A 13,839-nucleotide genomic window follows, 5' to 3' on the forward strand; every position below is an offset into this window, starting at 1 on the left:
TGGCAACAGGGATTATGTAGACAAAACTACAGGTGCATGGTCACTTTAACTGTACACAGCACTGGGATATCATATGGGATGTGGACTTTATGGTTCCTAGTAATGTCCTTTTACACAGCCTGTGGCTGAGATGATTAGGCAGGAAGCCTTACCTGATGCTCTCGGTCAGAAGTAAAACTATCTCCCTACGCATTCCCAGAGCACTTTATTTGCATTTCTCTCATAGTCTCTAACAGTCTCTGGTTCCTTTCCATTACAAAAATAATGAGCTCGACAATGTGCCAGAACTATGCTTGTTACTGGAAAAGCAGCAATAAGCAAGTCATATTCCCTATCCTTATAGCAAATACATGCCACAGAGGGACAGAGCCAGGTACGCAAATGTCTTAATGTTGTAAATTTGGCACACATCTTTTACTACCACCTCTAGACTACTCACGGCATAAGGGTAGGGACTACATCTTAAACCTTCCAGTTCTCTGTGCCTCATGCCTAAGTCTTAAAAGAGCTGATTCTTAAAAAAATGTTTACTTAATGACTGAATAATTAATCTTTCCCATCTCTTTGTCCTTTTTCATAAAGTCAAGAAAACTCAGTCCTCCTTCCTACCACTGCTGTCCAAGAGCCCTTTCGGGAGCCCCTGCTGTCCCATGCTCTAGACCACTTATTTTTACCTCGTTCTTCTCCAGGCTGCACTCCTCCATCATCTTGTCTCCTTGCTCCTGGAAGGTGATGATGATGAGAGCCACAAAGATATTGACAAAGAAGAAAGGGAAGACCACAAAGTAGACCACGTAAAAGATGGACATCTCCATGCGGTTGCTGCGGCTTGGTCCTCGGTCTTCCTCTGTCACATCAACAGAATGCTGTAAGACTCTGTAGGGACAGAATGAGGGGGCTTGGATGGTGGATGGAAATCTTGGCAGTGGCTCTGAATCAAGGCTTCATTAGGAGATGTGCCACCTATTATATTTTCTTATATGACTTCTTTGACTTTGCAGATCCACCATAATTTTTAGGGTCCATAATCAAGGTGGTGAAGATCCAGTGACCCCAGATCCACTGCTTTTTCTATGCCCTGTTCCATCATGCATCCAACTGCTAAACAACAGAGTGACATTAGTTTATAGCTTAGGTTGTCATATTCAATACCAAGAGACCCCTGGACTTCCTGGCATACTGCCAACTAGAGTATGCTGCCACCAGAAAGTGGGGTCTTAATAATTGCCAAGTCTCTGAAAAATCAGACATTAGCAGCCTAAGAAACTGCATTCTGTTGTCTTCTTCATAGAGGTGTGACCACAGAAAGTGTCTCTGAGTCTTCCAACTCATTCTTAACCCTCAATCCCAAGGTGAAGGGCCAATGTGGAGGATAAATGTATTCAAAACAGTCCCCAGGGAATTCTTCTAAGGGGTGCAGAGCCATTCAAAACTCATTTGCTCTACAAGAGTCAGATGACTCCACTCAACTCAATTGGCTAAAACAAGAAGAGTTTCAAACATCTCTGACTTTGTTATCTCCCTCTTGATTTTTGCTTTAGGTTTTTTCATTCCTCCTCTCTTCCATCTCTCACCCACTCATAACCACTTACTTTCCCTGGTATAATAACAAAGGGTTAGCCTCATTCATCTTGAATAAGCTTCTCAAGGCAACCATGTGGCCCTATCCCAGCTCACAGACAAGCATGCCAACTCAAACCCATCACTCACTGAGGCCATCCTTCCCCTGTGGAGACAGTGAAGAGGGTCAGCAGGGCCCAGATAATGTTGTCGTAGTGGAATTCATGGCGCTTCCATTCCCGGCCTTTCACCTCCATCTTGTTTTTTTCATGATCTACATAGTTGCCTCTAAAACAAGAGTACAAATGAAATAGGGCCTCTTCACTACAGCTCGTGGGAGAGTAAGGAAATTCTACAAACTTCAATCATGTGGCTAAGTCATAATCAGGATACAAATGCAAGGAAGAAAGCAGTGTATTATTAAAGGCAGTCTATCATTGCATAATAAAAGTGGTATTAGGTGCCCAGTAGACATGGAAGATGAAATCCTAATCCTTTTACTAGTCACCGTGCAACCTTGAGCAGTTTAAACTTCCTGAGCCTCAGCTTTCACATCTAGAGTATGTAAATGAAACCTATCTCAAAAGGTCACTGTAAAGATTGATAATGAAAAACAGTATGTAAAATGCCATGTACTGTGTGGTGACACAAAAGTTTAGCAGTTTCCTATTTTGCCTTTTTTCCTAAAAGAAGAAATGAGAGATGGGTAAGAGAGAAAGAGAAGACCTATCTGTGGAGGGTTAAGTGGGCATCACTGGAACATGCTTTAGCAGAAAGTGAGTGGCTTGTGCTGGCTGCACGTACATGCACTCCTTCTCTGTGTCCTTGGAACTGTCCGTGCAATAAAAGAACTTTCCCTTGAAGAGCTGAACTGCGATGACAGCGAAGATGAACATGAAGAGCTTGTAGACAATGAGTATGTTGAAGACATTCTTCAAGGAAGTCACCACGCAATCAAAGACAGCCTGCAAAGAGAAGTAAAGAGTACTGTATGTCCCTGGAATGGCCTGTGCATTTGCCTAGAGCGGAGCTAGAGCCACATCACCACCAGCCAGCCCCACTGAGAAGGTGCCTCAGGAGATATCACCTTACTAACAAGTGACCTCATGGGATTCAGAGGTGGCTTCCAAACTGGTCATCACTGCCAGGACCTACCACCTGGAAGGGCACATGTGCTCTGAAACTGAAAGTAAACCCCAAAGCAGTAGAGGCCAAAAGGCACCAGGCAGTGGTGGAAGTCCTTTGTGGGATCCCAATAGGTGTACTCCAGTTAGTGGGAGGCACAGAAATCTATCGCAGAAAGGATCTCTGAGAGCATTTAGCCCATTTTAGCCATTACATGGCTTGTCCCTAACCTTACATCTATTTGGTGGCCTTCTTAGATTTGGTTTATATATTGCATGCATATGGTTTTCTCTTTACCTTTCTAAATGGATCAGAGAGCGCGGTAAATTACACCTTTATTTTAGTGATAATTTGAATTAATCCATACATTCGATCAAAACATGTTCAATACTTCACATGTTCACATGTTCTCTAGCTTAAAGCCAGCTGTATTGGGGATGAGGAATCAACAGGTGATGTAGGAAGGGATGGAGAGCAGCCTTCCCATAGAGAAGGGAGGACTGGGTGGATAGAATCAGACTGGTGCTTTGGTCACAAGCCTGGATGTCACTCTGCAGAATCCATTCTAGGCCCTGAGCTGTGGGGAGTTACACAGGAATTCGACACATTTCAAGCCATTTTTAGGTTATTTTCTAGGTTTTTAGGTTTAGCTCACTGGAGAGTTGAGCCCCATGGTGGGACTGCATTTGTGCAGTTGCCACATCGGTACAGTTGTTTCTTCACAGCGCTGGGTGACTATCGCTGGTTTAATTAGTTCAACACTGCGGGGTATGTGAGTGGCACGCAGCCTTGTAGAATCATCAGAGCCACCTACACTTCCCCCAGGTGATGGAGCTGCAGAGAAAGCAAGAAGCCAGCGCTTCCTAATTAAGTGGAATTAGCCAAGGCTGGGGTCGCATTCTCCAGCCTATTAACTAATCTCATTATGTGGTCTGCAATCTCCTTAGGACCCCAACATAGCTCAGAAGAGAAGAGACCGTTGGAGCCTGGGCTGCAGCTAACAACATTGGTTAAGGCCCCAGCCCCCTGGCGGTATTGTTGGGGTGGAGCAGAAAGGAATGAATATTTATGGACATGGACCGAGGCCTGGAACAATGCTGGGTCTATTACCAGGTACAAGGTTGTTGTAGTGAACAGTGTGCGTAGCCCCTGAAGACCATGCTCAGGCCTGGTGCTGTGGCTCACTCTGGCTGGCCATGTGGCCTGGGCATCAGGGAGTGGACCTCAGGGCTGTGAACCAGGCGTCCTGGCCTCCTCCCTCAGGGTGGCTAACTCTCACTCACAGGAATTCAGGAGGAAAAACTTTTTCCCCAGTGAGGCTTCAGCTTCTGTTCACAGCAGTATATGTGTGGGGGGAGGAGGGTTCAATGTGTTAGCCAACTGGACTTGAATGGTAAAGCACACCCTGAGGGCAGGAAGGCTCAGCCAGGGAAGAAGCCCCAGGAGGGTTGAGCAGGGAGACACTGGTTAGAAAGGAGGGGAATCAAGGTAATATACCTATGGAAGTGCAGGCCCTGGAAACAGGAAGAACTTAATCCATGTTAGCTCCTCCCCATTCTCTGCTTCTGCCAAAAATGACTATGTTCTTGGGCAAGTTGCTGACCTATCTGTGCCTTAAAAATATGAAGGGGCAGGGCTAGTAAATCCTTTCCTTCTCTAGAATTACCCATCCCTGGTTACTCAGCATGACCTGCTGTTCGGCCACAACACAGAAGACTTCTGCTACTTCCATTTTGGTGTTCTGGGTCCACCTTAATGACACAGGGTGCTTTCTGGGTGACATGCCACAGCCAGATATGTATAAAATACCACGTGGGTCTGGACCCCCTCATAGATTTCTTGGCATGTTGGTTATTTTTCTTTTAAACAAAGACCTTTCACTCAGGCCGATGAAAGGACCCCAGTCCCTGTGTGAGCCAAAGGACTATTCTCAGAAATAATTCTCTGAAAGTAGGCTGACCACGGCTAAAGCCAAGATGGGAGAAGGGGACTCGGAAAACCTTACCTTGAGCTTGGGCAAGCGCTTGATGGTCTTCAGCGGCCTCAGAACTCGGAGCACCCTCAGAGATTTGATGGTCTTGATGTCCCGCCCCTTGTTAGTTCTGCAGGGGAGAGGCCCCCAGGGATCAGAAGACGGGGAGAAATGAAAGTGGCATTCACACTACCGCATTAACAACAAGGTAAAAGGGGGGATAGTGAGGCAAGAGGCCAGATATTGGGTCAGAGTAGACCCCCTTCAGAAAGACCCCACAAAAGATTCAATTCACTCCCTATTTTGAACACACTCTTATGCACGTGTGCGTGCACACACACACACACTCATGTATATTCACACAGAAGAACACGTGAGCATGCACAAAGGCATCCATGTAATAAGTATTTTAATAAACACTTCCTCTCCCCAATGGCTAAAGTAATGCTGGTTATTAACACATTAGCAGAATGAGAATGGAAGAGAGATCGACTATGGAATATGACTGGTAACCCATTCTGGATCCCCATGGTGCCTGGTCTGGTGCTTCTTGAGTAGCAGGCTCTCAAATGATATTCGTTGAATGGACTGGGAACCCCTGGTTGAAAGCAAGTCTCATCAGAGGACTTAAGCTAGTCCTTTCCTTGACTCTACATTTGCCACCTTGGCAGAACTCATTAGTTCCGGGGAGAACAGGGTGAGGAAGGGCAGTAGGGACAGGACACCCCTGCTGTGTTGGCTGCCGCTTCCAGAGAAAGCATGTCACGTAGGCTTGCTGCCAGGACGCTGGCTCACACTACCTGTGGATGGCTGGCTCCTTCCGCGGTCCCTTCTCATCAGAGGTGCCCTATACCTAGCACAAGCTGCAGAGAGCCATACAGTTGGAGAAGGCCCAAACTCCAGTCCCTGCCCACCTTTTATCCTTGCCCTACAGCTAATGAGCTTCCCTATTCAGCCACTTGGAAATGTTTGCTCCTAATAGATAAAATATGCTTCCCTTTTTAGTTTTAGGAATGAAATGAATAAATCAACCTGCATTTCTCCCTCCACCCTTCTTATCCCCTGAGATCTTTACATTCAATTCACACAATTGCAATTTGTAAAAGACACAGATGGTAGGAAATGAGACTCTAAAGACTGAGCTCAGGCTCTGGTTCTTTCCTCATGTTGGCCCAGAGTACCATTACACCAACAGCCCGGGGAAATGGGATCCAGAGCATCAGATGGGAACTAAAGGGCTTCTGCCTGCCTTTTACCCTGTCCTTCTGCCATAGCCGGCATCCCCTCTGACAGGGAGATAAAAGATCATCTTCTTCCACAGAAGGCAAGGTAGGAAGAAGACATTTAATAGAATTCAAGGAATGTTGGCTTTGCTCAGAATGTGAATTTAAAGACCCTCTTAATGGCTATAGGCCATGGCCTGTAAGCCACTTTTATTCCATTTGAACTCTTAATACAGATAATCCAAAAATATTGCATTATCAGGTCTTTTGCATCCAGGGGTTTTGTATATTTTATAAACTCTCTTACTGTATTACATTCATATAGCTACCTACCTAAAAAAGGCAACTTCTAAGCCAAATACATACCTCAACCAATAAAAATGATCACTTTCCAAGAAGGCTTGGTGACTCCCCACTTTTGTTCTCTTGGTTGTCAGTGAGAACTTACCACTCGTATAAACTCACCGCTCCTTTCTCAACGAGCAGGCTCCTTCCCTCCCAACTGTACTTGCACCCTCCTCCAAGCCCACTTCCCGTATTCTTTACTTCAAAGAAAAGAGAAAACAATATTTACCCCAAGGCATTCCTATGGAGGATCCAAGCAGAAAGCAGTTTAAAAAAAAAAAAAAAAAAAAAAGAAGGAGGGGTGGAGAGAAGGAAACAGTTAGAAAACTTCAGGGAGGACAGGGAACCTTACAGCGACAGGGAATTGGACAAGCACAGGCCCAGGAGATCCCGCTTACAGCCTTGGCACTTGCAGAGTCCACACGCTTTGTGAAAGGAAGGGCCAGCGCACCATTTGCTCCACACCCCCCTCTCCAACCTGGAAAGGCAAAGGCCCTTTGCAAGCGCTAGTGAAGCTGCCTCTAACCAGATGGCATTCCCCACAATGTGCTTTCTTTCATGGAGCCCAGTCTATTGATGTTTTCTAAATATAGCCTTTTACTTCCTTAGTAGTCTTCAGACAAACTCAATTTCCAGGGAATTTATAAGAAACCAGGAGAGAGGAATTACTCCTCTGCTCTGGGCCAGAAACTCTATTGGGAAAGGCATATCATGCCATAGTGGTGTATCTATGCTTATGAAGGAGTTCATTTGCAGTGGGGTACACAGTCACTCTGTCAGGGATAGCATGACCTCCTCAAAAGCACAGATGAGCAACACCCTAAAACCACTTCAAAATATAGGGGAAAGCATAGTCTTCAAGGTCCTGATGTCACACAGAGGATGGCTTTGATAAATTAAATGACCGACTGTCTATCATGAGTTTTTGCTGTGCAGCTTGAAGAAAAATCATCCCAGCTCTATTTTGAGGCTTTCCAATAACAAAAAGGGTGAGAGCATAAATATGTAATACTTAAGATAGAAATAATGAGAGCCAACTTTCTGAATATTAATTCTTGGCTAGACTCTATGCTAAGAACTTTTAGTGTGACTCTTTAAATATAGACTTTCTAATAACTTTAGGACATAGGAATGACTATCCCCAAGACTATATGATGGTTGGAGCTCTTGCTCTGAACCAGTAAACCTCTGCAGCAGGTTTTGGTTCCAAGCTCTGTCAAACAGCTCACCAAATTCTAGACCTGGAAAAGGCCCCTGAAATACACTTAATTGCAAAGGAAACTGCATCCCCAGGAAGATGTGCCTTGCATAAGATCACTAAATAAGTGAGCCACAGTGCCACTGGTGAACCCGTCTGCAGCCATGTAGAACTGTCTAGAATTCAGGCTGCAGTTCTTAGTTGCTGGTTGCTCTAAACGGCACTTTTTCTCCTTTCTTAATTTTTTTTAATGTATCACAAACCTGGGTTACATCACTATATGTCACGAGCAAAGACTTCTAATCATTATTTTACTTAGTAAATGATGTCATATTCAAAATTACATTAATTTTCAATATAATTGACACACTAATGTTTATTTGGGAATTAAACCCAAGGTTTTATAAATCTTACATTGCTCATGTGATGCCCTCTGAGTGTTCAGAAGGCAAAGATAATATCTTCCCCTGAGCTATCACAGTGTCTTCTCATACACGAGCCTGGACTCACGGTGGATTGGTCCAACACACCTGTATCCACTCATATAACAGCACTGATGGAGTCCTTAGCATATGTCAGGTACTCTTCTAGGTGTGGGTTTACCACCGTAAATAAAACAATTGAGGTCCCTAGCTTCTTGAAAGTTACCAAGTCTAGTAGGGAGAACAGACCTCAAGTAAACAAGCAAACAAAAGTATAATTTTAAGCTACATGCCATGGAAAAATGTAATCACTTGATTGAAAATTTCACCAAAACAACTACATAGGTCACCTTCCTTTCCCTAGGCTACATTCATCTTAAGGAAAAGCTTAGGGAGACTCTTCCATATCCCTAAAATGAGATAACAGAGTAGGATCAATGGATGGGCAGGTGATTTAGGGTCACACACTCCAGGCTTTTACCTGTTGCTTAGCCCAGGTCCTCAACTCTGAGACCTTTATGTCCAGTAGCATCTGAACGGGTTCTCAGAGGTTCATACTCACAGATGCCCATTTTATGAAGGAAGGCCCCAAATTTCTTGCTCTTCCCACACACCTGGATAAAGGACAGAATTTGTTCTCTATAATTAATTTTGCTCCAGGATCCTAGTAAAATATTCTGCTACGGAACAAAGAGCATCTCTGACCCATTGCTCGTATGATGTGTGTGTCTCTTGTTTTGGACAATGGGGTTCCTTAACAGCACACTCTGATCTCAACAACTGATTGTAGCCGCCAATATACAGCAGGGGTTGGGAGAGAGATTTGTCCCCTCCTGACTCCCACAGAGTTGAGCCAGGGATAGTAATAAGACAGAGGCCCAAAGCAAAATAAAGATTAGTCATTGCTCTGCACATTGTTCAAACAGGAGGAGCCACTCAGGCTCAGATTTTGAGTGGTTGAAGAAAAGCACACTCGCTTCTCAGTTTTGTTAACATATGTTCAGCACTGATTTGAAAACTGCCATTTGAAATGAAAAGAATACTGGATAACAAAGCCACAGAATCCAGAAAGGTCTCAACAACTTAGCACCAATATTAATTTTAACATTAATTAAAACATATCATAATTTACACATACACTAGGCTAAAGTACCTTTACCAAAGTCATGCATACAAGTTATTTAAGCCATTATCAAAGCTAACAAGATTGTAAGGAAAATGTTTTATCAAACCAGGGGACAAACTCTTAAAGCACTTTAAACTGAGGCACATTATTTTTGAAATAATTCATGTGCTTTTTTTACAAATCATTTAAATATAATCATTTGATAACACTTTGTTAGTCTTTGCTACTCCATGTATAATCAGAATTTTTTTTTTATACTGCCTAGCTAATTACTGAAATTTATCAGGTCTAAAAATTAACTCTAATGTTAAAATTTGAGGATAATTTCACATGGTAGGATGTACTGGTCCCACCTTAATTGGGACTCATTTGGGCCACCTGTTTTCCCCACGCCTTTCCTACTTATTTGGTAAGTTACTGGCTGCTCTCCAGGAAAAAAAAAAGTCACATTTCTCTTACATCTCATCAGTAAAAGATGAGACTTTTCCAGCTCAATTGTCAAGTTGCCCTCCAAATCTTTCATGTATAATTACCCATCATTCACTGTAATTTCACTCTTCAGTTTCCAGCGCCCTCCCTTCCAACCCTTTCTCAAAGGACATGTTCTCAAAGTGATTTCTGCCAGGAACCACTCTTTCCATGGGGGGCAGAGTCGGGGTCTGAAGAGCTCTTCCTCCTTAAGTGGAATAGCCTTCTGCCCTCCCCCATGAGTCCCAGAGAGAACAGCACAGGGATTTGAGGGAATCTCTTGCATGAGAAGAAGGAGCCTCCAGGCTTGCTGGAGTGTAAGGCGGGGAGAGGAGGTCACACTGTGAGGAGCCTTGAGCCTTGCTAAAGTGTCTGGGACTATTATTTGGTAGGCAATAATAACTAAAATTTAATATGCACTTGCTAAGTATTTGGCACTATATCAGACACTGAATATATTTTATCTTGTCTCTCACAAGACCAAAACACAGTTATTTTTAATTCCCGCTATGGATGAGGAAATAGAGACAGTTAAGGCAGCGAATAATTCGTCATGCTGGGATTCAGAACTAAGTCAGGCTCTGAAATCTACGTCCTTATTTGTGATGTTACAGTGCTTTTTCAGATGGGAATCACAGGGGGTTTTAACCAAAGAAGGAACAGCAAAAGAAAGCAGTTCCTGAGCTCAAATATTGACCTATCTATCCTCTGTTAACCTTAATCAGTTTAGGGTCTGCAAGGGTTCATGGAAAGAAAAAGGTACAGATGGAATAGCAAGATGGACAGGGTCAGGGACGCCCTTCTTAATCTGGTCCATATGTCTTGTCTGTCTCTAAGCAGAGACAGATGGACCTGTAGGCTGAGAAGAGATCCATGCCACGCCCCCAAGTTGAGTTTACAGGGGTTAATGGCTTAGAAATAACTACAACAACAGAGGTAGAAGGAAGTTTAATGTGACAGAGAAAGCCCCTAAACTTGAAATAAAAAGCACCAGTTGTTTAAAACTGGTTTTGCAGCTAATCCAATGAGTCAAAGTAGTTAAAGTCTCCAGCAATCTGCTTCTCAACTATAAAACTTTCGAGTGATAAATCAACTAGTGAGAAAGCACTTTAAAAATTCTAAAGACCCATGGAAATGATAGTTTACCTCTTTGCGTTGGCAATTCTAGTCTCCAGAGAAAAGTCTAGAACCTGTAAGGTAAGACTAGGTCATCTATTTGTGTATTCTTCTTCCTCACCCACACCTCAGCATTGCTTGGGGTCTCCCATGAGCCCTAAATCCTTTGTGACTCTGCCAACTTTCTTTGCTCTGTGACCAGGGCACTAACTCTATGCTAAGTGGTTAGTGCATAGTACTTTCCTTCTGGCAAATGCATCTCAGTGAGCTCCCCGTACACATTCAGCATTGCTCCTGAAAACTTTCTCCTTTGCAAATGCTGCACCATGCTGTAACTGGAAGGTCTAAGCACTGAGGAGCAGGAGACAGCAAAGCCCCTTACTGTCTCCTAGCAGTTTTGTTATTTGGTCTGGGGAATGGTGATTTTGCTTCTTAGTGTTCACATTCTGTACATACCCTAGATCCCTCATGTGCTGATCTTCCCAAGAAGGCCTTGGTGCTGGAAAAGTCCAGCCAATACACTCCCCTATGCTGTGGCTCTGTGAGTGTGGATTAGGCAGATGGCTTGCAGGTCACACGATCTGAGCGGATCCTTCCCTAGTCCCATCATGACATCTGCTCTGGGCTATTCTAAAACTTACTTTTAAATCCGGAGGGCACTGTGGTGGATTTCTATTCACCCTGCAGGACTGCGCTGTTCCTCCATCTGTGTAGGCTTGCCTCACGTGCAGGGTGTTTCTTGCATCTGAGGCTGGTTAGCCAAATTGTTGGCTACTATGTGAATGGGGCTGTGTTCCCTGACTGGACCGTCTCATTTTGCTTGGTTATGTGGCCACAGGCTGAGGTCCATTTATAATCAACCATCTCCCAAATTTGTGCTTGTTAATAAAGAGAATTGCTTGGGCATTCACACCCATTGCCTACATATGATAAAGGTCTCCAAATGCACATTCCCCAGCAGCACCAGTGGTGTATATAACAGACAACGCATTTTTCAGTGTTCGTCAAAAAAAACCCCAAAACAAAACAAAAAAAACATGCATGCTGGGGCTTAATGCCAAGAGCAGGTAGACTGAGAACTTATCTCTTTCAGGTATCCCCTCCATGTGGCTCCTACTCTGTCACCCCTAATTCATGCCAAAACCCATTTTCTATGTCTTCTTACATGTTTATTTATTTTGAGAGAGAGACAGAGACAGAGAGTGAGAGAGTGAGAATGAACAAGTGGGCAAGGGTCAACAAGAGAGGGAGAGAGAATCCCAAGCAGGCTCTATGCTGATAGCACAGAGGCCAACGCAGGGCTCAATCTCATCAACGATGAGATCATGACCTGAGCCAAAATGAAGAGTTGGACACTCAACTGACTGAGCCACACAGGCACCCCCAAAACCTGTTTTTCAAGGCAGCTCAGATACAATCCAGCAGTAGGCACCCCAAGACTTCACGGCCATTCATCACCTTTAGTGTTCCTGTCTGGGCAGAAAGTCATGGTAAGTCACTCTCGAGGTGACTCTTAAGGCTGGAGTCTCAAGAAACAACATCCTTCTCTCTGCCCGCTGCTGGAAATTTCCAACTCCAGCTCAGCCAGCATCCTAAATCCACAGTTAATTGGCTACCTGATGGCTAAATTTAATTTTAATCCTTCATTTTCTTCCACAGAACAGTGGGACTGGATGACCTGTCTGGCTCAATGGTAAATGGGTCTTCTCTGCATGAAGCAGGACTGTGTCCACTCCTTTTCTTCCCCCACAAGATGAATGTGTAGGCACAGCTTCCTTTGGGAGACACCCCTCTCAGTTCTAGAAAAATAGGGGTTGTCAAGAAAGAAGTTGCACAGCAAAGCTTGAGGTTTGAGGGGACTGCCTCAGACACAGGCGCACAGTGAGGAAGAGGAGGAAGGAGCCAGGTATAGGGTAAAATGTCTGTACGACTATTACTGTGCTGAGTGTAAGTGCACACTAGTATCTCAGTTCTGAATAGCCACTCCTTTTTCAGAGCACGCATTCACACCTTTATAAATACAAAAGTAGAACTGGGGTACCATATTCTGTGGCTCCTGAGGACCCTCCCGAACCTAAAATTGTATCTGCATATTTCACTGAATGAATTCAGAACTGGCTCTGCCACTGTGGCTGCATTCAGAAGGCCTTATTCATCTTAAAGACTAGGGCAGAGTGTCAAATGTCAGAAAAGCAACACACTTCAATGAAAAGAATGCAATAAAAGCTAATGTGGGAATTCTGGTTCCTTCTGGCATCGAGAGGCAGATTGACTCATGTTTTTCCTTCCTGGCTAAGCATGGAATAATTAAAGGCCAAGTGTGGCTATGATCCAGGTCCCCTGTGTGCCAGGGAGCCCTGACCTTACCTTGTGCCCTGCTAAGATGGCAAACAGCAAGGGGAAGCTTTGGCCTCAGCTGCCATAGAGCCTGCATGATTCTGACTGATGCACAGGCCCCAGATGGGGGGAGGAGATGGGAGCAAAATTGCTATTTTTTTTAATTGTTTGTGTTGACAAACCGTTATCAGCTGTGAGTTTACTGTTTACAATCCAATCTAGGATAGCTCACCTGGTGACCTGACTTGAGCTAGTCAAGTAACATGTTGTAGAACAATGAGAATGAGGAAGGTGAGGAGCTTGGGTTGGAGTGCAAGATCACACATACATATGTCCCTCACCTTTCTTCCTATGACCCTGTCCCTGCCCACCTGCCTGTCCAAATCCCTTCACTCAACATTTAAGGTATGAAACCTGAGGGCCAGGGGGCATCACCATGACTGTGCAAGATCCCATAAAGCTCATGAACTCACCCTGACGTGTTGGCCACATGACTTCCCTACAAGGCAGCTGACTCCGGCAAGACACCCCAAAGTGACCGAATGTACCTGATATGCAGATACCCAGAAATGCCAAGGCTGGAGCCATCTTTGTTTTCCCATCCAGGAGGCTGGGAAGCAGAAACGATGGCAACAGGGTGTGAGGACACTGGGAAAAGCAGTTTCTGGCCCTTTGGTGTAAAATAATTATCAAACAGAAGAATCCCTCTTTTTCAGATAGAAAAAGATCAAAGAGAAAGGTTTCATAGATCCAGTCACTCACCAGACTTTTCTTGAAACCTCACAGAGGAAAAGGCACAGTCAGTACATTTATAGTTGGCAAACACTCTGTGTCTCCATATGGCCCAGAAAGTGGGGTGTTGTGAGGGCAGTGGAATGAGGAGAAACATATCCAACCTCTGCCAAAACTCTGCCCACTTCCCTACACAGGTATCTGGCTGAAGGCAG

At 44.3% G+C, this 13,839-nt stretch overlaps 1 protein-coding gene across 2 annotated transcripts in view; it reads right to left on the minus strand.

Moving 5' to 3' along the window:
- CACNA1E (calcium voltage-gated channel subunit alpha1 E) overlaps window positions 1–13,839 on the minus strand; it is a 309,331-nt gene that overhangs the window by 44,213 nt on the left and 251,279 nt on the right. For both annotated transcript variants that reach the window (XM_042976069.1, XM_042976070.1), the window contains exons 26-30: window positions 6,455–6,466; window positions 4,691–4,787; window positions 2,365–2,525; window positions 1,711–1,848; window positions 675–876 (exon numbers count right to left, since the gene is read on the minus strand). In XM_042976069.1, coding sequence (XP_042832003.1) covers window positions 675–876; window positions 1,711–1,848; window positions 2,365–2,525; window positions 4,691–4,787; window positions 6,455–6,466 — 610 coding nt within the window. The remainder of the gene's footprint in view (window positions 1–674; window positions 877–1,710; window positions 1,849–2,364; window positions 2,526–4,690; window positions 4,788–6,454; window positions 6,467–13,839) is intronic.

The sequence above is a fragment of the Panthera tigris genome, chromosome F3 (assembly GCF_018350195.1).
Source record: "Panthera tigris isolate Pti1 chromosome F3, P.tigris_Pti1_mat1.1, whole genome shotgun sequence".
NCBI lineage: Eukaryota > Metazoa > Chordata > Mammalia > Carnivora > Felidae > Panthera > Panthera tigris.